Source organism: Micromys minutus (assembly GCF_963924665.1).
Source record: "Micromys minutus genome assembly, chromosome: 1".
NCBI lineage: Eukaryota > Metazoa > Chordata > Mammalia > Rodentia > Muridae > Micromys > Micromys minutus.
Window position 1 is genome coordinate 98,917,764 of NC_137969.1, and position 23,978 is coordinate 98,941,741.

General features: G+C 44.8%; 1 protein-coding gene across 3 annotated transcripts; it reads right to left on the reverse strand.

Moving 5' to 3' along the window:
• Positions 1 to 563: 563 nt before the first annotated feature.
• CATSPER3 (cation channel sperm associated 3) lies at positions 564 to 23,661 on the reverse strand (the record flags this gene model as incomplete). 3 transcript variants are annotated; one of them, XM_080921681.1, is made up of 8 exons in its annotated part: positions 564 to 660; positions 1,453 to 1,607; positions 2,376 to 2,495; positions 2,831 to 2,971; positions 3,698 to 3,880; positions 8,628 to 8,714; positions 21,906 to 22,059; positions 23,564 to 23,661. In XM_080921681.1, the coding sequence occupies 8 exons, from the start codon at positions 23,659 to 23,661 to the stop codon at positions 564 to 566; spliced, it is 1,035 nt and encodes a 344-aa protein (XP_080777807.1). The 3 variants fall into 3 exon arrangements, with proteins under 3 accessions (XP_080777807.1, XP_080777806.1, XP_080777805.1); XM_080921680.1 differs by having other exon boundaries at positions 8,628 to 8,828; XM_080921679.1 differs by having other exon boundaries at positions 8,628 to 8,867.
• Positions 23,662 to 23,978: the final 317 nt, after the last annotated feature.

The following is a 23,978-nucleotide window of genomic DNA, read 5'->3' on the forward strand; positions in this document are numbered from 1 at the left end:
CATGGTCAGTAGGAGTCTCTCCTAGGTAGAACTCCCTGATACAATCTTTCTGATCACATCACATACCTTGGCATAAACCATAGGGAAATCAACATGGACTTCCGAAGAAGGCACTTTGCAGCAGCAGGGTTTCAACCAGGCTGGGGTACCTGCTCAGGTCAGCCTTCATAGGCCAGTGTGACACCTGCACACGACAGCCTTCAGGCCTCATCAGCAGGACTACGATGGACAGAAGCTGGCTTGTGTTGGTCTGCGGCCCCCAAGCAGCTTCCCCGGGAGTTTGTGGGCCCTTGCCATTGGGCCCATGGTGGCTGCAGGACATAGTCATTAGCCAGGGCAGGTCTTGAACCTTACTCTTCCAATGACAGTGTCTGTGAAGTACACAGTCAGCAGTGTCGTAGGTCCTGGGAAACCAACTTTCATGAACATTTATCGAGGCCTATCCCCCAAAGGTAAAGATATCCCAATATTAATGTAATGGCAAGTTTAAGAAACCACCCCTGAAGACGTTTTTGTTTAATGGAACTGTCATAGCCTTCGAGGCCACACCCTTCCAACTACCTCTAACTCATTCTCGAGGAAGAGGATGAGCTCTCTTGGGGCATGTCTTCCAGCATCAGACTCAGCACGTTCACAATCTCATAGTAGAGCTCCTGAAGTCTAGAGAGCAAAGCAGGAAAGGGAAACCTGAGAATAAAGCAGGCTCTGTACCACCCAGTCTCCACACACTGCACCCTGGCATATGCTGAAGCCGCTGTGCTGGCAGGTACATGTGGGCTGGGAAGAGAACAGACTTCGGGTAGGTTGGAATCCTGCATCTTTCACTCCGCCGAGGGCCCCTACCCTAGCATATGTTAAAACTCATCTTCTGAGCTCCAAAGCAGGAATAGATGCTGGTACCGAAGCAGTATATGGACTATTCTTGGGCCCAACATGGACAGTCTCTGGTCCCCTCCTTTTCAGTTACCCCAGTCTCAGAAGCTTCCAGATGGATTTCATCCAGAAGTCAAGCTTATAATGTCTGCTCCTGCTCTGAAGTCTACAGGAACTTTCTAAGTGCCTTCAGCTGCCAGTCAAAACCCCAACTGACAGTGAGAACAAAACCTAGATCAGATATCTCTGTCATTTAAGTGGCCCAGTGGCTCCTTGGGTAACAGGTGAGAAAGGGGCAGATACTCCTCCAAAGTCACATGGGAGTCCTGTAGCACAACTAAGCTGCCATCACCTGCATTTGACTTACTACTCATCCTTGTTCCCCGTCACCACTACACATACATTCCCCAATCCCTGGAAAGGGATGAGCAAGCAGAGACCTGAAGCGATAAAGGGGATGATTACAACTGGAAACAAATAAGAGAGAGCCAGGAGGGTCAGCAGAGCAGAGTCCCTCCTACCACAGACCCACACACCACAGCCCAGCAGACATGGGATCCATGAGGACCAGTAACTCACTTGCTGACAGTAATGTCCTGGTTGTCCAGAGTAGACAAGTAGATATCAATGAACGAGAGGCTAGTGCAGAAGTCATCCAGGACCATGGGGTCTGTGCGCCGCAGGGTCCTCTTGAACTTCTCCACCATCTCAACAAAGTTCCCGCCACCAGTATTCTAGAGGTGGAAACGATGAGGGACCAGTGGACAAGAGCAGCCAAGGTACATGGAAACCTGAGAACTGTCATGGATCCCAAGAGTCACAAGTTCATCCTGACCACTGAGCCCGGACCCTGCATGGGTGACAGAGTCTCATGGGCCCCCATCCCTGCTGTACAAATCAGAGGAACAAGAGAATGGCTAAGGGTGACTCTGGGTGACCTCCTCCAACCCTGAACAAACCTTGAGCATAGCTAGACTGGTAAGCATCTCTGATTCAGAAAAGAGGCCAAGGGGACGATGCTCTGACAGACAAGAGACCCAGCAGGATTTCTAAGCCTGACTAAAAAACACATGGTGGCAGCATGCGTGGGACTTCCAACCCATTGCTTATTCTTGTCCTGGTTTTAGGAGTGTGATGTTATATGAGCGGGTGACAGAGCATCCTCATCCATACAGCAGCCTGGAGTTGAGCTGCCTGATCCAGAGTCCTCTGTGAGAAGCTGCAGCACAGATGATCCCGCCCAAAAGGACCCCGCAGTAGAGAACTAGCTACCTGCTCAGAAGAGAGCTTAGAAATGCAGTGCTCATGCAAATTATTCAGATGCAGAAAAGGAAAGCTCTGCTCTAAAGACTACAGGAAAAGGCCTGCCTTACCTAAAGCTGGGGATGCTTGAGCCTACCTGCCCCCTACTTGAGTCCAAAGCCCTTCCTCCTGGCCATCCCATTAGCCCTAACTGTCCCTCTGTCTGTCTGGTGTGTCATTCTTCCAGTGGGGCCACCTACCTCTGTGTTTATCAGCCTGTTGACCTCATCTTGCTGACGTTTCAGGATCATTTGCTTCTCCTCCATAAGCGCCAAGTTCCTATCCAACGTGAGCTCCCGCTCAAACTTTTTGATGGAGTCCTAACACGTCAGAATATACACGTTAAGACTGTGTGCCCTATACCCTTTCCATTCAGAGCCCTTCTCCACCCCACACAGGGCCAGCCCCCAGCTCAAGCCACTACCCACAATGGTTTCTTAAACTCCATTGGCATGCTGCTCTCTATCATGAAGTGATGAATGTGTAGAATTGGGTACACAGGAGAGGGGGCCATCTGGTTATCTCTACTCCCTAAGACACAATTCCAGCTCATCTAAGAAACCTGGCCCATCCCTGTACCTGCCACACCTAACCCGAGCCACGGGTGCACACATACACACATACGCGCACGCCAGCACACCCTATTCATCCTCACCTCCGTGTGCATGATCATCACACCCACAAACATGTTAAGGAAGATGAAGGAGGCAAGCAAGATGAAGAGGATGGTAAATGCCCGGCTCACGGTAAACTTCCGCTTGTCCAGCTCCTCCTGCAGGTTTGTCCAGCCATCAACCTGGTCAGGCAGGACAAAGTATACTGAGCACTGAGGCCCAGCAGAGCAGGTTTTCATTGATACCAGGGCAGCACTGACCCCACTGAAGCCAACTCAGCCTCCACTCCAGTCCTTCAACACCTCCTCGCCCACTAGCTATCCTCTCTACAGGGGCTCAGAGATGTAGGGTACCAATAGGTGTGAGCCTGCAAACCTATGGGGGTCTCTTCCCTCAAGGCCTCTCATTTTCTCCTAAAACTTACGGTCTATTTCCAGGTCAATCTTTGGGGAAAAAGAAAAGGAAAACAAAACAAATATTGTTTTAAATGCCTCTCTTTATATAATTCAAAAGTCTAGACTTTGAGACTTGGGCTTTGCTTATTCTGGGTGGATTTGTGACAGCTTAGTCGGTTTTTTTTTTTTTTTTTTTTTTTAAGCTGTGTGCTATGGGCTTTATTTATAACTTAAGGTTAATCCAAATTAAGTATCATTTGAGAAGGTTTTCAAGTTTTATTACCCTGTGCAACACACGGAATGACTTATAAAATCACGGAATTATAGACAGAAACGGAAGCCACTGGCTTCTGACCAGTCCTAGCATGCCGAGTCCCAGCTCTCCCATACCCAAGCAATAAGCACCTGAATGTGGAGAAGGTCCCCGAGAGGCCCAGCCTGTACACATGCTCTCCCGTCCGGGACAGTCCCTTCTTCAGACCCTACCCCTACCAGGGCTCCCAAGCACAGTACCGTGGCCAAACTGAAGAGAGTAAAGAAAGCTGCAGCCAGGTTCCCCCAGTTATTCAGGTCGCCTCTATCCGACGTGCCAAACAGGCAGAATCCCAGGATCGCAAACACAAACATGAGGAGGAAGAGCAACGTGAGCACCGAAGCCACGGTGTAGACTGTCTCCCCCACAGCAATGATGAGAGTCTGCAGGGCGAGGAGACCGTGGCTGGGTAAGTGCTTCTGGTTAACCCGCTCCAGAACATCCAGGTCCATCCTCCCATCCTCCCCAGCTCATAGCTCTCCTTAGGACCTCAAGCTATGCCTGGCACATAGTAGATGTTAAATAAGTATCAGATGAATGAATGAGTGAGTGAGTGAATGATCAGAATTGGGCCCAGACTGAAGACTGCACCAGTCTCACTGTGGCATCCATTTTGTGTCATGGGCAGACTGTACACACTGTGTCAGGTCTGGGTCGCCTCTCCCTCAGCTCCACTGACCTCTCTGCTTTAATGGGGCCTGACTCTGTGGTCATCCCTGGATATTGTATTTGTGCTTCTCATCTAAGAGTTCACCTTAAATGTTCATTCCCCCAAGTCTAGAAGGAATAGCAATACCATCGTGTCCCTGAGGATAGGGCGAGCCGAGAGGAAATGAATGGTTCCCCACTTTTTCTGGGCCTCACCTCATAAGCAGCTCCCCATCTTTTGACCTGAATCTCTCTCCTGTAAAACAGGTAATTACCTTGTCCTCCCTTCCCTTGTCCATCCATGGAGGACCAAATACATTTATTGTTCAGTTTGTATGTCTTTAGATTTTTCACAGAGTGAGTGCTTTATGAACATTGAGCTACTAAGAATGCTTTCATAGAATGTGGTGGTTTAAATTAGAATGGCCTAGCCAAGCAGGGTGGTGCATGGCTTTAATCCCAGCACTCTGGAGCTAGAGGAGGTGGATTTCTGAGAGTTCAAGGCCAACCTGAGAAACCTTGTCTCAAAAAAAAAAAAAAAAAAAAAAAAAAAAAAGTTACCAGGAAGAACTCTTCAAAAGGATTAGAAGGATTAGGAGGTATGGCCATGCGGAAGAAGTATTTCACTAGGGGTAGGATTTGAGGTTTCAAAAGTTCAAACCAGGAACAGTCTCTGTTCCTGCCTGTAGATTAGGATGAAGCTTTCAGCCACTTCTCCACCATGATGAAAATAGACTAACCCTCTGAAACGGTAAGCAAAACCCCCAGCTCAACATTATCTTTTGAAAAGAGTTGCCTTAGGGCTGGAGAGATGGCTCAGCAGTTAAGAGCACTGACTGCTCTTCCAGAGGTCCTGAGTTCAACTCCCAGCAACCACATGGTGGCTCGCAACCATCTGTAATGGGATCTGATGCCCTCTTCTGGTGTGTCTGGAGACAGCTACAGTGTACTCAAATACATTTATTTTAAAAAGAAAGGAAAAAAAACCCAGGAAGCTGATGAAATGTATTTGAACATTGAAGGGGACTATTCTCCAGCCACAGCAGGCAGCAATGCTTGACAACTTCAGCCACATGGTTCTGTTTTTAGACTCGAGGCTACAAGAAAGGGGTTTTGGAATCTTCCTCCTCCTAGGGAAAGCTGCTGAGTACCCCTGCATGGAGGCCCAGAGAGGCCATTGTATGAAGAAAGTGAAGAAAGGTCACTGAAGATGAAGCCTGGATAGTCTTGGAGACCTCAAGATGTTGAAGGTGCCAGAGCCATGTGATGCCTGCCAGCAGGGTGCAGAGCCAGTCCAGGAGAGAAAACAGTGTTGCAGTCAACAAAGCTGAAAGGAGTTGGTGACCTTAAGGGCCCTTTGACATCAGACACAGAGATGCAGAGTTTGGAGTTTGCTCAGCTGGTTTTCCATCTTGCTTCCTGACTCTGCTCCTTTTCCTCCCTTTTGGAATGGTGATTACATCCTGTGTCGTTGTATGTTACAAGAACGTGATCTGCCCTTTCATTCTGATTTTACTGAGAGTATAGAGTTAAGAGTTTGCCACGAGTCTCAGAGGAGACCTTGAACTTTGGACTTTTAAACAGTGTTGAGACTGTGATAGACTAGAGGGATTTTTGGAGTAGGACTGAGTAAATTTTTGCATTATTATATAGTTACAGGCCTATGGGAACCAGGAAGTGAGATGTAAGAGTTTGTACAGGAAAGGACCCCATAAGTTCATATATTTGAACGCTCAGTCACCAGGGAGAGAAACTCTTTGAAAGGATTAGAAGGATTAGGAGGTGTGGCTTTGCTGGAGAAAGTAAAGCCCATGTCAGGATGGCTCTCTATAAATCAAAAGGTTCCACTGAGCTACTTCTCCAGCACCATGCCTGCTGCACCTGTTTCCATGCTCCTGCCTTGATAATGGACTAACCCTCTGAAACTGTAAGATACCTACCAATTAAATACTTTCTTTTATAAGTATTGTCTTGGTCATGGTGTCTCTTCACATCAATAGAACAATGGCTAAGGCATAATTCCAAGCAGTAGGCTAGTATCAGGATGAAGGGCCACAGGCTTAGAGATCCAGTTTGTTCTGGTCACAGTACAGTACAATGGCAGAGTGAGGAGTGATCAGTGAGCTCTTTCCCCAATGCCAACACCTCCAACCACCAGTGCCCCTGAGCACAGTGACCCTTAAGATTGGCTTAACACTAGGAAGGCATCTTGGAGCTGAACACAGAAAGATGAGGGTTCGACAGGACATGGGGGTATTCGAGATAGTAGAAAGGTCAACTCAGAGAAATATACTGCTCTCAATTCCCTCTGGGGATTAAGTCTGGTGCTTTCAGAGTCTCCATTCTGAAAGAAATGGGGGTTTTGTAGTTGCCTGTCTCCTTGCAGGACATTTCACAATATTGTGAACTGCCTACCATGGGCTCATGCCCTTGGCCTTGATAACTGGCTGGCTGGCTTTTTAGAAGTGGCTGGACCCTAAGATCTCACAAATCTCTCTCTATCCCTTACTTCCAGGACACACTGTAGCACCTGGCTCTAGCCTATGAACAAGGTGTTTGAAACAAAATCGCATTGAAACTTGATGTATCCTTAGAGCATTTCCTCTCATCCTGAGGATTTCTGTTCTGCTTCTTCAGCTGGTTGGGATCCCCATTGCAAGAACCTAATCAAAGGCTGGAAGTAGCAGGAATAAAGAGCTATAGACAAGTATGTAACTACTTAGATCATGCAACAAGCTTTAAGAGGGAAGAGTCAAAGATGACACTTGAGTTGACTTAGCAACTGAATGAGGTTGTGGGGGGGGGGCGGTGTCTTAGTCAGGGTTTCTATTCCTGAACAAAACATCATGACCAAGAAGCAAGTTGTGGAGAAAAGGGTTTATTCAACTCACACTTCCACATTGCTGTTCATCACCAAAGGAAGTCAGAACTGGAACTCAAGCAGGTCAGGAAGCAGGAGATGATGCAGAGGCCATGGAGGGATGTTACTAACTGGCTCGCTCCCCCTGGCTTGCTCAGCCTGCTTTCTTATAGAACCCAGGTCTACCAGCCCAGGGATGGCTCCACCCACAATGGGTTGGGCCCTCCCTCCTTGATCACTAGTTGAGAAAAGCCTTAGAACTGGATCTCATGAAGGCATTTCCTCAAGGGAGGCTCCTTTCTCTGTGATAACTCCAGCTTGTGTCAAGTTGACACAAAACCAGCCAGTACAAGGGGATACACACCTCAACCAGCAAACAAAAGGCTGGAGAAGAACTGTGGTTTGGACATTTAACTATAAGGGCAAGCAAAAAGTGGTGAGCCTGTAGGTGAGAAACGCAGGCGTGAAACTTTCAAACAGCACTCAAATATGTCTACAGGTCAGAATCCTAGAAAACAGGAGAGATCACCCAGAGGGGAGGCAGAAAGAGGAGAGCAAATGCAATCCCAACAAAACCAAGCAATGGCCCAGCTGAGAAAATCCACATTGAGAAGGCAGCCTGTAGAAACTGAGGCAAATGGCCACACATGGGTGACAAGAGACTGCTAGCAACCTCTGAGAGGCTAGTCATTTGAGAGAAAGGGGCCAGGGGGGGTAAAGCAAGCCATAAGGAGAATAAAAGAAATAGGGACTGGAAATACAGATAGGCCTGGAACTGGTCAAGAGGCCTGGACACACGCATGTACATATACAGGCATGTGATTACATGGGTGTCAGGAACGGGTGTCTGTGGGTATGACAGGGAGAGAGTTCACAGTTAGGATTCTGCCCATTCTGAAATGTTCTGAAGAATGTTCCACAATCTCAGCCACTCAGGAAGATGGTAGGAATAGCACCTTCAGCATGGCCTTCCCAAAGCAACAGGACTTTGCCCATTAAAAAATAAATGGCAGCTCGTGGTCAAAGCCACCCAAGCACTGGCAAATCCCAACATACAGATCACAGCAGTCTACACTGTAAGAAAGATAGCAACTACACCATGGATAGGAAGAAGGGCTCAGACTGGCCTCAGCCCTGACATTTTACTAAAGTTTTTTTTTTCCCTATATGTGTGTATATATGTATGTATGTATGTATGTATGTATGTATGTGTGCGTGTCTGTGCACTGTGTATGTGCCTGGTGTCCATGTAGATCAGAAAAGAGCCCTGGAACCGGAAGTACAGAAGGTCATGAGATGTCATGTGAGTTCTGGGAACTGAACTGCCCCCCAGTCTCCGTGAGAGCATCTGTGCTCTTAACCACTGCATCCTCTCTCTAGGCCCCAGTCTTGACCTTTAGTTGCTTCGTAACCTTGTGCCTCAATTTATTCATCTTCAGGATGAAGCTAGCCATATCCTATCAGTTTCAAGACTGAGATGATACTGGTCAAGTTTCACACCCATCAAACAAATTAATAGGAAGATAACACGCAAATCATTTCTTCTTAGAAAGCTTCCCATAGCACGTGCAAATGCATGCGCTCGCACACTCTCATGCACAGGCATGCACGCTGCCACTTACCCTGATGCCCCTGCTGTAGGAGATGAGCTTGAGGACTCGTAGAGACTGGATGCCATCAACATAGTGGAAGTACGCAAAATGACGCCCCTTGATTTTGCGGAGTAAATAGGGTATTGTGATGATAATGAGAATGATCACATCCAGCAGGTTATAGCCATCCTTCCAATAGGCAATGGGGTCCACATAGACCTTCATGAGGAACTCAGAGGTGTAGATGGAGACAAATATAAGCTCTAAGATCTGCAGGGGTCACAGGGGTTAGAGATCAAAACACATGCAGAGCCCCATAGATCTGACCCTCTCCTTGCTGAGACCACCCAATCGGATGTGGAGAAACCCAGAACCCCTGGCTCTCCTAAGGAGCCTGGTTCTCTTCCCTTTCTGAGTCTTCCTTGCCCGTGGCTCTAAGCCCAGAACTAGGTTTCCCTTAGATGCAAGGTATGGCTGCCTTGTAGCTGACCAGTGACTGTAAATGGTTATATATACAGGTCCTGGGCAATATTCAACGTAACAGGCCACAAATATTCCCTGGGAGAAAGTCTCAAGACCTGTCTGGCCATGCTGAGTGGGGTGAAATAAGCAAATATCATTTTTAGGGTAAAATCTACAATCTAGTTACATTGTATCCATTACCTCCATACAAATAAAGAGCAGCCAAGTAAAGCCACCTGTTTTTGAACTAAAGTCACCTGTTTTCTGCTTTTTTTTTTTTTTAAACCACTTTTACACTGTTTGAACCAGTCTCCTTCAAATGCTTCTTCTCCCCCAGTGGCTTTCTTCTTGCTGGGCAGGTCCTTTAAGAAACATCTAAAACTTTTCATCAAAATCCGTTTGTCATCTTTACACTCACCTTAAAGCTCACTCCCGCAGAACTGAAAAGACCACACAGCCGTGTGGTTTTAGGTCAGGGAAACGAAAGAGTGAACAGGGTGGGTTCCCAGTGTCGGGATTTTAAGCCAAGGAGCAATAGGATCTCAATCCCTACACAGTGTGGAGACTTACGGGGAGCTGGCAAGAGACACTCGGGAGTCAAGGAGGTGACAGTCAACCAGGCAAGGGGTGTGAGAAGTCTTCTGCATGGAAGGTGGGTTTGCCGGGAGGAGAATGGAGAAGCCCCAAGCTTCAAACATGGCAAGTGGGTAAAAAGCAGGAGTGAGCTCGGGATGCAGGAAAGAAGCACATTTTTGGAAAGCGTAAGGTGGCAATAGTTAAAATCCTTTTCAGCTGTTCCTGTTGTCCTGTTGAGAGTTCGTAACCAGGTTCGTGACCCCAGCTGCAAGCAGTTTCCCTGCTTGGCACTGGCCTCATCTACCTTGGGGCTTGAAGGATAAACTGGCTCTATGAATGCCCATGTATCTAGTAACCAAAAGAGTTTTTATGTGTCCAGAATTAGACAAACACATGTAAAACTTTCAGTCCAGATTAGCCTGGTTTTCAAGGGTTGGGGGCATCAAATCTGAGCTTCTAATGTAATACTTTCTGGTCAGCAAGGTTACATGATAGATGTTCAAAGGCTTTTGTGTTTTGGTTTTTTTTTTTTTTTTTTTTTTTTTTAAACTTTCTTACTGGGAGTCCGTTTTGTAAATTCCTTCCTAAAGAACTGTTTCCAAATGTACTGGCGTTGAATTATCAGATTTCCCTGCTCAAGCTAGGCTTTACAATCCCTTTCTATTCCAGTTTACTTATTTAGCCTGTGCACATGTGTGTACAAGGCCACTGACATGGTGTTTACATGAGGAGGTCAGAGGAAAACTCGAAAAAGTCAGCTCTCTCCTTCCACCATGTGGGTTCCAGGGAGCAACCTCAGGTGGTAAGACTTGGCAGCTGATGCCTATACCCACTGAGCCATCCTGCCTGCCAAATTATCAGATTTTGAAATACCTACCCTGTATGCTCTCCCGTTTTCCAGCTCTGGGCTTTGTTGTTCTTTCCTGGTGCTTATAGTGTGTCTGCTTTCTGTTTCACTCATTTCTGCTTTAATTCTCCCATTTCCTCCTGGCTTGGGTTCCGTTTTATTCTCTCACTCTTCCTCACCATTGCAGCTCATGACCTTCTTTCTTTTCTTCCTCTTCCCACCCCCAGCCCCTCCTCTTCTTCTTTTTCTTTCTAGATGTTGGGGATCAAACCCAGGGCTCATGCACACTAGAGATGACCTCCACTCCTGAGATACAGTGCCAGTCCCCCATTAGGTCATTACTATTAGTGTGTGTGTACATGGTGTGTATATGTGTCTGTGTGTACATACATGCACATGCATGTGTGTATGTGCTTGTTATATGTGAGCCTGTGTATATGTGTGTGCATGTGCATGCATATGTGTATGTATAGGCACATGGTTGCCATGGCCCACACGTGGACGTCAGAGGAGGACTTTCAGGAGCCTGGTTCTTTCCTTCTCTGCTGAGGCAAGGTCTCCCTTGTTTCTACTGTCTTGCAAATTCTAAGCCAGCCTGAGTGCTGCAGCTGAATCCCTCTGTCTCCACTTCCCTTGCCCAGTGATCACAGTTCATGGTCTCACAAGGGTCTGGTCTCTGTAGTCACAAACACTTGTCTCCCGTTTTTCTTGGTTTTAGAGTAGTCATCCTAAGGGGTATGACATCACACAGTGTGGGTTTGATAGGCATTTCCTTAGTAGCCAGTGACGGTGAGAATCTTGTACTTACCAGCCAGGGGCCCTATCTTCTTTGAGAAATGGCCCCTCAGCTATTCTACTGGTCAAGTCCTTCACTCATCCTCAATGCTAGTGTTGTTGAACTGTGGAAGTTCTTTATCTTATATACAATTAACATATATAAAAATTGAGTTTATTCTGAGGTATTTTTGTTTTTTTTGGAAGTTTGTTTTGTTTTGTGTTTTGCTTTTGTTTCTGTTTTGTTGTTGATGGTTTGGTTTGGGGTTTTTTGTTATTGTTTTTGGTTTTGTTTTCTTGGTTGGTTGGCTTGCTTTGGTTTGGGGTTTTTATTGGGTTTTGGTTTTCTGGTTTTTGTTTTTGTTTTGTTTTGTTTTGTCTTTTTGGGTTTTGTGGAGAGTGTTTTGTTTTGTTTTTTTAGACAAGGTCTCAAGGAAGGTTGGCCTCAAACTCTCTATGCAGCCAATGATGTCCTTGATGACCTTAAGATTCTTTTCCTCCCACCTTTTGTCTTTAATTCTGGGCTTACAGGCACACACACACACCCATGCTGGGCTTACAGGTACACACACACACACACACACACACACACACACACACACACCCTCATGCTGGGTTTACAGGCACACTCACCCATGCTGGGCTTATAGGTACACACCACCCATGCTGGGCTTACAGGCACACACACACACACACACACACACACACCACCCATGCTGGGCTTACAGTAATAGACCACCATGACCATTTTTTAAGTGCTGCTGAGATAGAAGCCAGGATTTTGTGCATGCTAAACAAGCACTCTGCCGAGTAAGCTACTCCTGGCCCTCTCCTTAAATGCTTTGGTAAATAGAGTTCTCTTGATTGCCTTTTCAGATTGATAATTAGTAATGTTTAGAAGCACAACTGATTTTTATTGCTCTTCTAACTCACAACTTCACTGAATTTGTTTAATGCCTCCCATTGTGTGTCTGTCTGTCAGTCAGTCTGTAATACTGTCATATACTGTCATTCCTGTGGCTACCTTTTTTTTTTTTTTTTTTTTTTTTGATGTAATTACTCTGGCCAGAACTTCAAGGATAGTGTTGACTAGGGTAAAAAGCTGTGAGTCTTATCTGATTCCTGACCTTTAAATATTAAGTATGATGTTAGTTGTGGGTTTTTTCTTAATGTTCTTAATTTTTTAATTATTTGGGATTATTTAATGTGTGCGAATGTTTTATCAGCATGTAAATCTGTGTATAACATATGTGTTTGGTGACCTTAGAAGTCAGAAGAGAGCATCAAATCCCCTGGAACTGGAGTTACAGGTGGTTGTGAGCCAAGTAGGTGCTGGGAACTGAACCCTGATCCTCTGAAAAAGCAAAAAGTGCTCTTAATCATTGAGCCACCTCTTTACCCTCCATAGGGCTTTTTCTTGGTAAGGAACTTTCCTCCTTCAGTGCCTAAGTTGTTAAATGGTTTTAGTTTGCTTGTTTATTTATAAAATGTGGATTTCATCAAGTGCATCTGTATCGATAGAAACAATTGTGTGGATCATTTCTTATGTATTAGTCAATTACCCTGATCAGTTGTGTTACTAGATATTTAAAATCAGTGTTATTCACATGTTCTACCCTGAAGCCACATCCCCAGCCTTGAGGTTCTTTTTTACTTATAAATCATTTTTGTCCTAGTTGGTCATGGTATATAATCATTTCAAGTGTGCTGTGGGTCCGTTAACATCACTGAGGACCTCTGCTTCGTTGGCTATAAAGTGGTATTTGTCTGTAGTTCTATTTTCTGTGTACCCAAGTCTGCCTTAGGCACCAGGCAACACTAGCCCCACACACGAGCTCAGCAACATCACTGTATTTTACTCCTCGGGAAGTTTCAGAAAGTCTGCCTTGGAGCAAGGGCTTTTGTTGTTCTTTTTAGGGGACTATGGGGAAGGTCCATTTCCTCATTTCTTCTTAAATCAGTCTGTCAGTCTGTGTGTCAGTCTGTGTACTGTCCAATTCCTTCATCGAATCTGTTTGAGTCCAATTATCTCTAGTCTCTTTCCCCTCTGTCAGGTTGATAGTAATGACTCCATTTTCCCTTCTGAAAGCGACTTGAATCTTTGTTCAAAATAGCTAAGCTTTTATCAGTTTGGCTCACCTTTTCAAAGCACTAACTTTTAATTTTATTTTCCTCTATCCTTTTAAAAGAATCCATCTGCTCATTTGGGATTAATCTTCTTTCTCTATTTCCTTGAAGTGAAATTCTCACCTCATCTCACCTCGAGTAGTTTGGGCTTTTTTCTGATGAGCACTCATAGCTGTGAGCTCCCTGAGGGTACGGCTTTCACTGTGGCCACCCAATGCTGCCATGTTGTGCTGATGTTTTTTCACTCACTCCAGAATACGTTCTCATTGCCCTGTGCTTTCTTCTCGGGCCCACTGGTTTAAAAATGTGTTGGCTTATACACACTTGAAACTTTCCTAGTTCCCTTTTTTAAAATCGTCCTGCATTGTATATTAAGTGTGTTTGCCCCTCAGCCTCATTTCCCTACACTTCCTTCACTAACCCTTTTTGTTCCTCTAAGAACTTTAGTTTGACTTTAATCTATTCATATGATTTTCTTTCTCTTTGTGAAGACATAAAATCCAGGAAGCACAGATGAGAGAACACACGGCATTTCTTTCTGCGACTAGCTAAGTTCACCTAATGCTATTGTTTCTGATTACATCCATGTTCCTATGAAGAATATAACTTCATTCTTTATACAGAATGAACCTCACTGTGCATATGCACATTTTTCTATTCTTTCCTCCACTGTTGAACGCTGAGGTTGATCCTATAATTCAGTTATTACTAATAGTGCCACAATAAATACCAATATATACACACCTCCTTGATAAAATGGTTGTAACCTTTGGGTGACTACCCAGGAGTGATTCAGCAGAATCTTATGGTCAATCTAGTTCTGGATTTTGAGCACTCCATCCTTAGAGATTGTACTAAGTTTACATCCCCACCAGCATTGTCTACAAGTTCTCCTTTGTCCACATCCATACCAGCATTTAGTGTTTGTACATAAAGGTCAGAGAGCTGGTCACTGGCATTGGTGGGAGGGACGCTTGAATTGCTATATGGTTACTAGGATCTGAACTCTAGTCATGACAATTACACAACAAGTGCTCTTAGCCGCTAAGATGTGTCCTTGTTTGTTTTCTTAATTATTACCATTCTGATGGAAGTAAGATGGAGTCTCAGTGTAGTAGCTTTTTTAAAGATTTGTTTCATGTGTTTGTCTCTGTGTACACACCATGTATGTATGGGTGCTCATGGAGGCCAAAGCAGGCATTGGATCTCGTGGAGCTGGGGTCACAGACATTTGTGAGCCTTCCTAATGTTAGTGCTGGGAACTGAACTCAGGTCTTCCAGAAGAGCAGGAAAGGACTGTTAGCTGCCGAACCATCTCTCTACTCCTCGGGTGGTTTATATTTTCATTTCTCTGACGGCTGATGGGGTTGAACATGGTCACTGGTCATGTATTTTCCCTCTCTTGTGAACTGCCCGTTTGTTTCATCAGCCCATTTATAACTGGGATGTTTTGTTGCTGCCAAGTTTCTTGAATTCTTTTAGATATTAATTCTTTCAGATAGATACATACCTAATAAAGGTGTCTCCCGTTGTATCTCATCGCTCCGTTTGGTTCCCTTTGCCTTACAGAAGTCTTTTAATGTGACAAAGTCCCATTGTCTATTGTTGGTCTTTTCTCCTGAGCACCTGGGTTCCTGTGCAAAACGTCCCAACCTACATGTAGCTACTGAAAATTATGTAACTCTCCCTTTATTCTCACCACTTAGAAGTTCATAGTTCCAGGTCTTACATCAAGGGGTGTGTGTGTGTGTGTGTGTGTGTGTGTGTGTGTGGTGTGTATACATGTGCCTGTATGCACACACTGGTGTGCATCTGTGAGCATATGTGTGAGAGGGTATGTGTGCATGCATGCACATGTGTGTCATGCCTGTATACATGCATGAATGTGGATGCCTGTGTGTGCATGTGTATGAGTGGGTACATGCATGTGTATGCCTCTGTGTGTGCATGCTTGTGGGTGTGTACAGACACAGTGAGCACACAGTGGACAACCTGTGGCAGCCTGTTCTCTCCCCCTACATTGGAAGGCTTAATTGGGTCACCAGGTATGGCAGCAGAAGCCCCAGCCACCAGATCTACAAGGTTTTGGTGGGAGTGGGGTAGTTGGTTTTCATTTTGTTTTGATGTGACTATGAATGAGATTGTCCCCTGACATCTTCCTCAGAGTATTTGTTATTGGTGGCTAGAAAGGCATCTGATTTTTATGCTGACTCTGAATGCTGCCTTTAAGAGTTTTATGGCTGCGTTTTGGGATCTCTTACATGTAGAAGCATCATCTGCAGTTAGAGACATCGACTGTCCTTCTCTTTGTTTTAATCTCTGCTATTTGCTTCTCTTGTCTCACTGCTCTAGCTGAGATGCCCAACAGCGAATCCGGTAAGATGAGAGAATGTGGTTTTAGTGGGAATTCCTTCTGGGTTTTTTTCCCCCAATCTAGTATACTGCAGGCTTGCCCCATGTAGCCTTGGATACATCGACATAGGCTCCTCCTATTTCGAGTCTTCTCGGGGCTTTTAGCACAAAAGGACTCTGGATTTTATCAAAAGGCTTTTCTGCTTCTGTTAAGAGGTCACATGCTGTCTGTCCTTGAGTCCATCTGTACACAGTGAGCTGCGCCCCTCCACCTGTGTGACAAAGCCAGCTTCAGCACGGTCTAGCATCTTCTTAACGTGTTCTCAGATCTAGTTTGCAGAGAACAGAGGGAATTGTTCCGCACTTATGTTCTGCTTGTTGTCTGTGTCTTGTATGTGTACCTGGGTGACCCTAGCTTCATAAAGAGCCATTAGTGCCCTTCTCCTCGAGGCCCTAGTGTGTAGAGGTTGGAGAGACTAATTCTTCTTTAAAGGACTATATGATTCATCATTTAAAGATGTCTCTTAACTGCTTGCACATCCACCCCTTCATGTAAAAACATATTTTTTAACTTAAATAAAGACAGGGTTAGTTTTTTTTTTTCTTCCTCTGTTTCTTCAAGAATTGACAGATCTAACTAGATGGTCTGCAGGTGGGCATTTCTAAAGCTGGCTTCTGACAGGGACACTAACGGCTCGACAGTTTAGTCTCAAAACTAGAAACAGCACTACCCACGTTAATTTCTCTGAATGCTAAGTATATATACTCACGGTCACCCCTCATGAGGACAAGTCAGGTCAGAAGGACCCGTTCATTGTGTCCCTCAAGCTTCAGCTTGTAATATTTATCACAATACTTCAGTTATCTGTGCTAACTGGTTAATAAAGTTCGATGATAGATCATCCTCACTGCCAAAAAGGTTGTTTATTTTCATTTAATTTTGGGAAGATCTAGAAATTTATTCATTTCTTTTAGATCTTCCAGTTTAGTGGAATATAAAGTTTGGAAGGTCCTCCTAACCGGTTCTGTAGTTTGTCGGTGTCTACCGTCCCAGGTCCCTTTCCCTTTCCATTCACCATGTGGGGCCATCTTTGTCTGGTTTGAACCTCCAGCCTCTCCAACCATGTCTCCCTGTCTGATAGCTTGTCTCACTAGTTTCTGTCCTGGTCACAACTGTTTCTCCCACTTACCTAATTTCTCTCTCTATTTTAAAAGGATTTGCATGTTTTGGGGGGTCACAGGCACGGAAGTTTGTGGAGTCAAGGCCGATCTCTTGGCAGCTGGTTCTCCCCTTTCACCTTCCTGTGGTTCCAGGGCTTGAAGCCAGGTCTCCATGCTTATGGGACATGTAACTTTGTAACACAGGCACTTACAAGCCGTAGCTTTCCCTTTTCGGACTTCTTTCAGTCATTCTGTGGGTTTGCTGTGTTGCTTTCCCATTTTCACTAGATTGTAGGGGTGCTTTTCTCTCCCTCGATTTCTTCAAGGGCCGGATGGCTGTCCAAGGGTGAGCTGTTCCATCTCCATGGCTTTGTCTCTCTTGCTTCGCAGCTTTACTTTCCATTGTGGTCAGATGAAATAAATATAGGGGTTTTTCAATCTTTCATCTCAATCTTCCTGTGTTTAATAAGGCTTTGTTCTTAATAATAAAAACCTATGCCTGTATCCCCAGGATACTTTGGTAATTTCCATTTACTTTTTAAATCTCCACTCATTTTTTGCATTTATAAATTTTATAATTTATTTAAATTAATTTAATTTATAATTTAATTTTTTAATTAAAATTTTTAAGGACCAGTAAGGACTCCAAGCACCATAAGATGGCTCAGTGGTTAAGAGCACTTGCTGAGGACCCAAGTTCATCTCCCAGAAGCCGCATTAGGTCATCAGGTGGTTCAGAACTGCCTGTCACTCCAGCTCCAGAGGATCTCATGCCTGCTTCTGGCCTCCATGGGTATGTGTACACACGTGCTCGCACGCGCATGCACACACACACACACACACACACACACACACACACACACACACACAGCTACACACATAAATAAATAACCAATATTTTTAAAGAAAAGTCCAAGTCATGTGATTGAAGAACAACCCTCCTCTCCTTCATACTTCTTGGCAACAGGCAGCTGGTTCTAAAAGATCAAAAGATTCAGGTTTACACCAAACAAGGCAACAGATGCCATCCTTCCATGGTAGACTAGTATTGCTGGTTTCTTCTTGATACTCAGGGCCCAGATCCATTGCTTCAATGGAGCTATCGTTTCTAACATGTCAACCAAAACACTGTATAGACATCAATGTATGGTATGAATCCCAAGACCTGGGAGGCTGAGGCAGAAGGATCATGAGTTTGGAGTCAACCTGAGCTACAGAGCATGAACAACAATAAACCAGCAGAAATGTTAGGCACAGTAGTATGAGTAGCCACATGTGGCAGATGAGTCTTTATGGTCAGGGTTCATGGCAGAAATACCAACAAAGCTTTACTCTCTTGCAGCTTACATGTCAGGAGTAAGATGTAGCTCCCAGCCTTGCTTAGCTCAGTCTCTGAGGATTTTCTGACTGTGGTACTTACTATCCTTGGGCCCTCACGTTGGCTCATCCCCAGGTCGCAGGAGTGTCCCCAAATTATCTCTTACATCCTTTTTCCATGAGCACAATAAGCCCTGCCAGCTTCCTTACAGGGTAGATCACAAGATATTCCTGCCTTTAGCACAGCTCCTGAATCCACTATTCCTCTAAGAAGCTCAAGTTTCAGTGTTGACATCATAAGCGTCAAGAAAGTGGAACCATGGTCTGGAGAGACGGCTCAGTGGTTAAGAGCACTGGCTGCTCTTCCAGAGGTCCTGAGTTCAAATCCCAGCAACCACATGGTGGCTCACAGCCATCTGTAATGGGATCTGATGCCCTTGGTCAATGGTTCTAGTTGTCTTCAGAGAAGACAGAGCCATTCATGCTGACATTGCCAATCCAAACACAGACTTTCTCTGTATCCCAGGCTAGCCTCTAACTCACAGAGATCTGCCTGCCTCTGCCTCCCTCCCTAGTGCTGGGATTAAAGACACAGACAGATAGTGCAAACACAGACTTTTAATTTAACATCACCTCTCTCTCCTCGAGCCACAACATCCTCATTTTCAAGAACACAAAATGGTCCCAGAATTCAGGGAGCTGATTCAAAAAGACCACAATCTCTAGTTTGCTATAAACAACCAGATAAATACCACAAACAACATGGAAGATGGAAGGGGGGAAAAAGTAAGCTATCCTGAGCAGAGGATGTGAGTTAGTGGTGGTCGAGTGCTTGTCTACTGTATGTGAGCATACCCTCCCCGCTGAAAAAAAAAAAAATGAAGAGAAAATTTTCATTATGACCCATTGCTTTCTCACAGATTTCACAGTGTCTCAGAACTACTGTGTGCATCACAACTAAGGTGATTGTTAAACATGGGTCCACACGGACCTGCTGCTTGTGACAGCACATTCTTTCAGCAGAAAGGTGGCCACAGAAAAGGCACGGGACACAGAGACACCATCTCAGGCCAACCAGGAAACGCCCTCCCCACTGGCCAGCTCTTGGAGCGCTAGTGAATGTTGCAGTAATCACACACATACTAGCCAGACTTAGTGGGTTGTCAAAAAAAGTTTAAAGGTATGAAAATCCAGTACATGCACTGTGGGAGGGATATGGAGGGAATTAGATGGTGGAAAGGAAGAAATATGTGATCACCTTTTATTATTGTATATGTGTATGGAGTTCTCAAAACAAAGACAATTTTAAAATTAAAAAGTTTTAAAACTGTTATATCCGGTTCTCCCAGCTGCCCTCATCTTTCAGCCCTGCTATAGCCTAAGGATCAATGGAGACACCTACTGTGTGCTGAACATGTTTCCCTGGGAAATGGCGGAGAGCATCAATTCTACAGATAGCTATACCCTGCCATGCTCATCACCAAAAGCACCAACATGACACTTCTCCAGGCACTCGGAGCTACACACCTGTTTCTGAACACCAGCAAGTCTGTGCCCTTTACAAAACTGGGTCCCTCAGAGACTCTGACAGAGCCATACTGACATAGATGAGGATGCTTGCAGCTAACCATCAGACTGAACCCAGGGACCCCAATGAAAGAGCTAGAGAAAGGACTGAAGGAGCTGAAAGGGTTCTCCATGGGAAGAACAACATTATCAACCAACCAAACCCTCCAGAGCTTCCAGGGTCTAAAACACCAACCTTTGAGCACACATGGAGAGACCCATGGCTCCAGTTGCATATGTAGCAGAGAATTGCAGTGTCTGGCATCGATGGGAGAAGATGCCTTTGGTCTAGTGAAGGCTCATTTTCCCCGTATAGGGGAACACCAAGGCACTGAGGTGGAGAGAGTGATGGGAGAGGGAGCACCTTCATGGAAGCAAGTGGAGGGGGGAGAAGAGAAGGAGAGAAAAGGGAATAACATTTGAAATGTAAACACAGAGACTATCCAATAAAAAACAAAAAACGTTGAGTCTCTTCCATTTGCCTGACTTTCTTGGCTCACACTTTTGTCCCCCGAGGGAAGCTGAGCCTGTCACTCCACTATCTTTGCGCAAATTGCCACAGAAAAGTTGGATGGGTTTCTCAGATGCTCTGAAGCCAAACTGTTTCATTCCGTTGTTTTAGAGATGCGTAGGTCAAGTTCATATTCTTGGGTATGCACTGTGTACTCCTCCAATGTACACACTTTGGGGTGATTTTTCTTGGGTTTAGATTTTCAGCATTCTGGTCCATGGCTATTTGAAACACAGGAGTTCCTCTCATCTGTATCCAGGGTCTATCCCTCAGCACCACCTCTCAGTATTTTCTCCGTGTTTTGTTTTGTTTTGTTTTATCAATTATATTTTAAATGAGCTTGTTTTTTTTAAAAAAAAATCCTTTATCTAATTCAAGCCACCATCTGCATACATAACTGCTTGCTCTGCATTAGCCTTCATTTTTAAATGGTCTTGTTTGATGTCTAGTTGTTTCCTGGGCTCGGTCACTTTGCTTATGGTCCCTTTTTACACCTGGGACCATCTCCAGGAACACTGTGCTTGCTCTAGAGTTGGATGTTACCTTGTTTATTGGATTTTGCAGCCTTCTCTTCGCAGTAGGGGATCAGATCCCAGCTTCTTCTGTTCCGTTATGATGTGTGGGATTTGACTTCAGTCCTCCTTATTGTGCCTTTCATTCTAAATTCATTTTCCTATCCTTTAAGAAAGTGTGCTTCTGGGCTGGAGAGACGGCTCAGCAGTTAAGAGCACTGACTGCTCTTCCAAAGGTCCTGAGTTCAACTCCCAGCAACCGCATGGTGGCTCACAACCATCTGTCATGAGATCTGATGCCCTCTTCTGGTGTGTTTGAAGACAGCTATAGTGTACTTGTATGTAATAAATAAATATATCTTTAAAAAAAAAAAAAGTGTGCTTCCAACCCCACTGAGCTCTTGATTAAGACACAGCAGCTCTGCCAAGCACTTGTGGCCCAGAAATGGGCAGACATCTGTTTCAAGGGCAGCTTGGCCTGCACAGTGAGTTCAAGGCCAGCCAGAGCTACACAGAGAAACCCTGTCTCAAGCAAACAAACAAAAGCAGCAATTTCTTTGTGGGGACTGTATGGGAGCCTGTGACGTTCTATTTTTTATTGCTTTATTTGAATGCTTTTTTTTTTTTTGTATGCATCCAACTTGCTAAATCTTCCCCAGGTTCCCCTCAGAGGGAGGGCTGCTGCTCTCCAGCAAGCTTTTGCAAGCTCCAGCCCCGGCAGAGATGACTCTCTGTACTCACTACTCACTACTGGTGTGGACATCACAGTTCTTGCTGTGACAGCTAGCCTGCCATCAGCCCAGCGTGCCCTGATGCTCCTCTGCCTCCTCCCCACAGGAACTGACCCTAATTTCATTGGAAATGCTGCTCGTGGGACTCAGCTGTGCTATGCAGCGGTTGTTTCTGGGTTAAGGGAGAATTCTGGGAGATTTACCAGCCACACCACCCCTGCTGCTTCTGCCACTAGCTGATGACTGCAGAGGCCTGAGGTTTCTATACATTTCTTGCAACAACAACAACAACAAAATGCCTTTGGAATATTTTAACATGTTTTCAGAAATAATACAGGCAAAGGGGTAGAACGGAAGCTGCTTTCTGCTCACCTCAAAGGTTCTAAACATAGTAAATTCTATGTGATAATTAGTCACCAGGACTAATGAAAAGGCGTTGGCGGTGACCGTGGTGATCATCAGGATCTGGAAGACAGTGCTCTTCGTAACCTTCCTGAAGAAAGCCTGGCATTCTTTATCATTTCTCCTGTCAAAGGGAGGAACGAGAGGCACCGTTACACAGAGCAGCTCGATTCCCACTCAACTGAGCCCCTTAGGGCTGAGGTGTTTGTTCCTCCCACACTGAGAAAAGAAATGTACAGAGGCTTAAAAACAGCTGCATAACCCCCGAGGCACCATGATAAGAGTGGCCTGTCCCCACCAGGCCCCTCCTCCTGGACTCCTGAAAGAGTGGTCACTACTCAGATAATGTTTCCTTAAACACAAGGAAATATTTGAGTGTCACAGGAAAAACTTATTAATGAGTAAGCACGTACACATCAAATAACATATCATTGATTTACAATCTTGTGTGTGTGTGTGTGTGTGTGTGTATACATACGTATATACAAATATATATGCTCACAAGCCGGAAAAGAACACACAACCAATTCATGACAGTACAGATGGTTGAGAGAGATACAATGTAGCTTATAAAATCAGTTAAAATTTCCATGTAACATTTCATGCTCACAAGTGAAATGCAGTAGGTGTTCTTCTTAAGGACAGGGAAACCAACACTGGTCAGTTTTGATTACAAACAAAACGGAAATAGAAGACCAGAACAGTTCCTGTCCTCGTCCAGACTCCAGGCCAAAAGAACCCAAGCTGAAATGAAGGAGGTGACTTCAGTTCTGTATGCTTAGCCCACAATTATTTATAGTGATGAGAACTTGGAAACACTTTTCTTTTTAAATAATTGAGTCTTTTTTATTTATTTATTTATTTTATTTCTTATATGTGAGTACACTGTTGCTTTCTTAAGACACACCAGAAGAGGGTATCAGATTCTGTTACAGATGGTTGTGAGCCACCATGTGGTTGCTGGGACCTGAACTCAGGACCTCTGGAAGAGCAGTCAGTGTTCTTAACCACTGAGCCATCTCTCCAGCCTGGAAACACCTTTATAACCTAACAGAGAGGACTGGTTACCCACATAGTAGATCCCAAAAATTGTCCTCTGACCTCCACACAGGTGTCAGGACACATGCATGCACCTACATAAAAACAAACAAACTCGCAAATAATTTCTTTTAAATTTTAAAATACTAGTTAAGTAAGCTATACAATATCATGTCTAGGCATTTTCCCATGGCTTAGAAAATTATGATCCAATGAAGAACAAAGCATGAAGATGCTCAGGTAACATACACCCAGTTAGAAAAACAACAGTAACAAAACCCCACTGACTAAATATATCCTATAATCTATGGTAAAATGTATAATCTTCATTATATGGATTAAAATGGGTCCTGTAGCAAAAGAAAGAAAAAAAAAGACTTCAAATTATCTAATATTTTAATAGAAAAACAGTGTTCCAGGTGAACAGCAAATGTGCTGGCCTCCAGAGAGACCAGTGTGTCTCAGACACGCTCTTCTATCTTGGGGTGTAGACAGGGGTGCACCGGTGGAAGAGGCTAGGAGAGTTTGGGTGTCCTGAGCCAAGGTTACTCTCCACTCATCTCCTAACCATGGAGGTAAAGGATACGTACTTAACTTTGCCGAGTTTTGCTTGCACCATTTCTGACGCTGTAGTAAACAGTGAGCCAGACTTGCCTTTTACAGGGGTGTGGTGAAAATGTTGATTCATTTTCTGCATTTTCTGTCTCAATTCCTCTACTTTTATCATGCAGCTAAACACCTCTGCCTAAGGTCCTTGAAACCTGAATTCTAAGAGACAACAGCAGACAGGGACCCTGGAATGGATTCTCTGCTTTATGAGGTCACTTGTAGGCATTCTAGCTGTTGCTAGTAGGCTAGTGAGAGAAGCCTGGAAAGGCCCATTCACTGAGGTTCCCTCATCCTGAGGTGAGGAATGCCTCAGAGAGGACAAGTACCTAGCAACCCCGAGGTGGGGGGCGGGGGGCTTCCCTCATGATGTGCCCACTTTGGCAGACAAAGGACTTA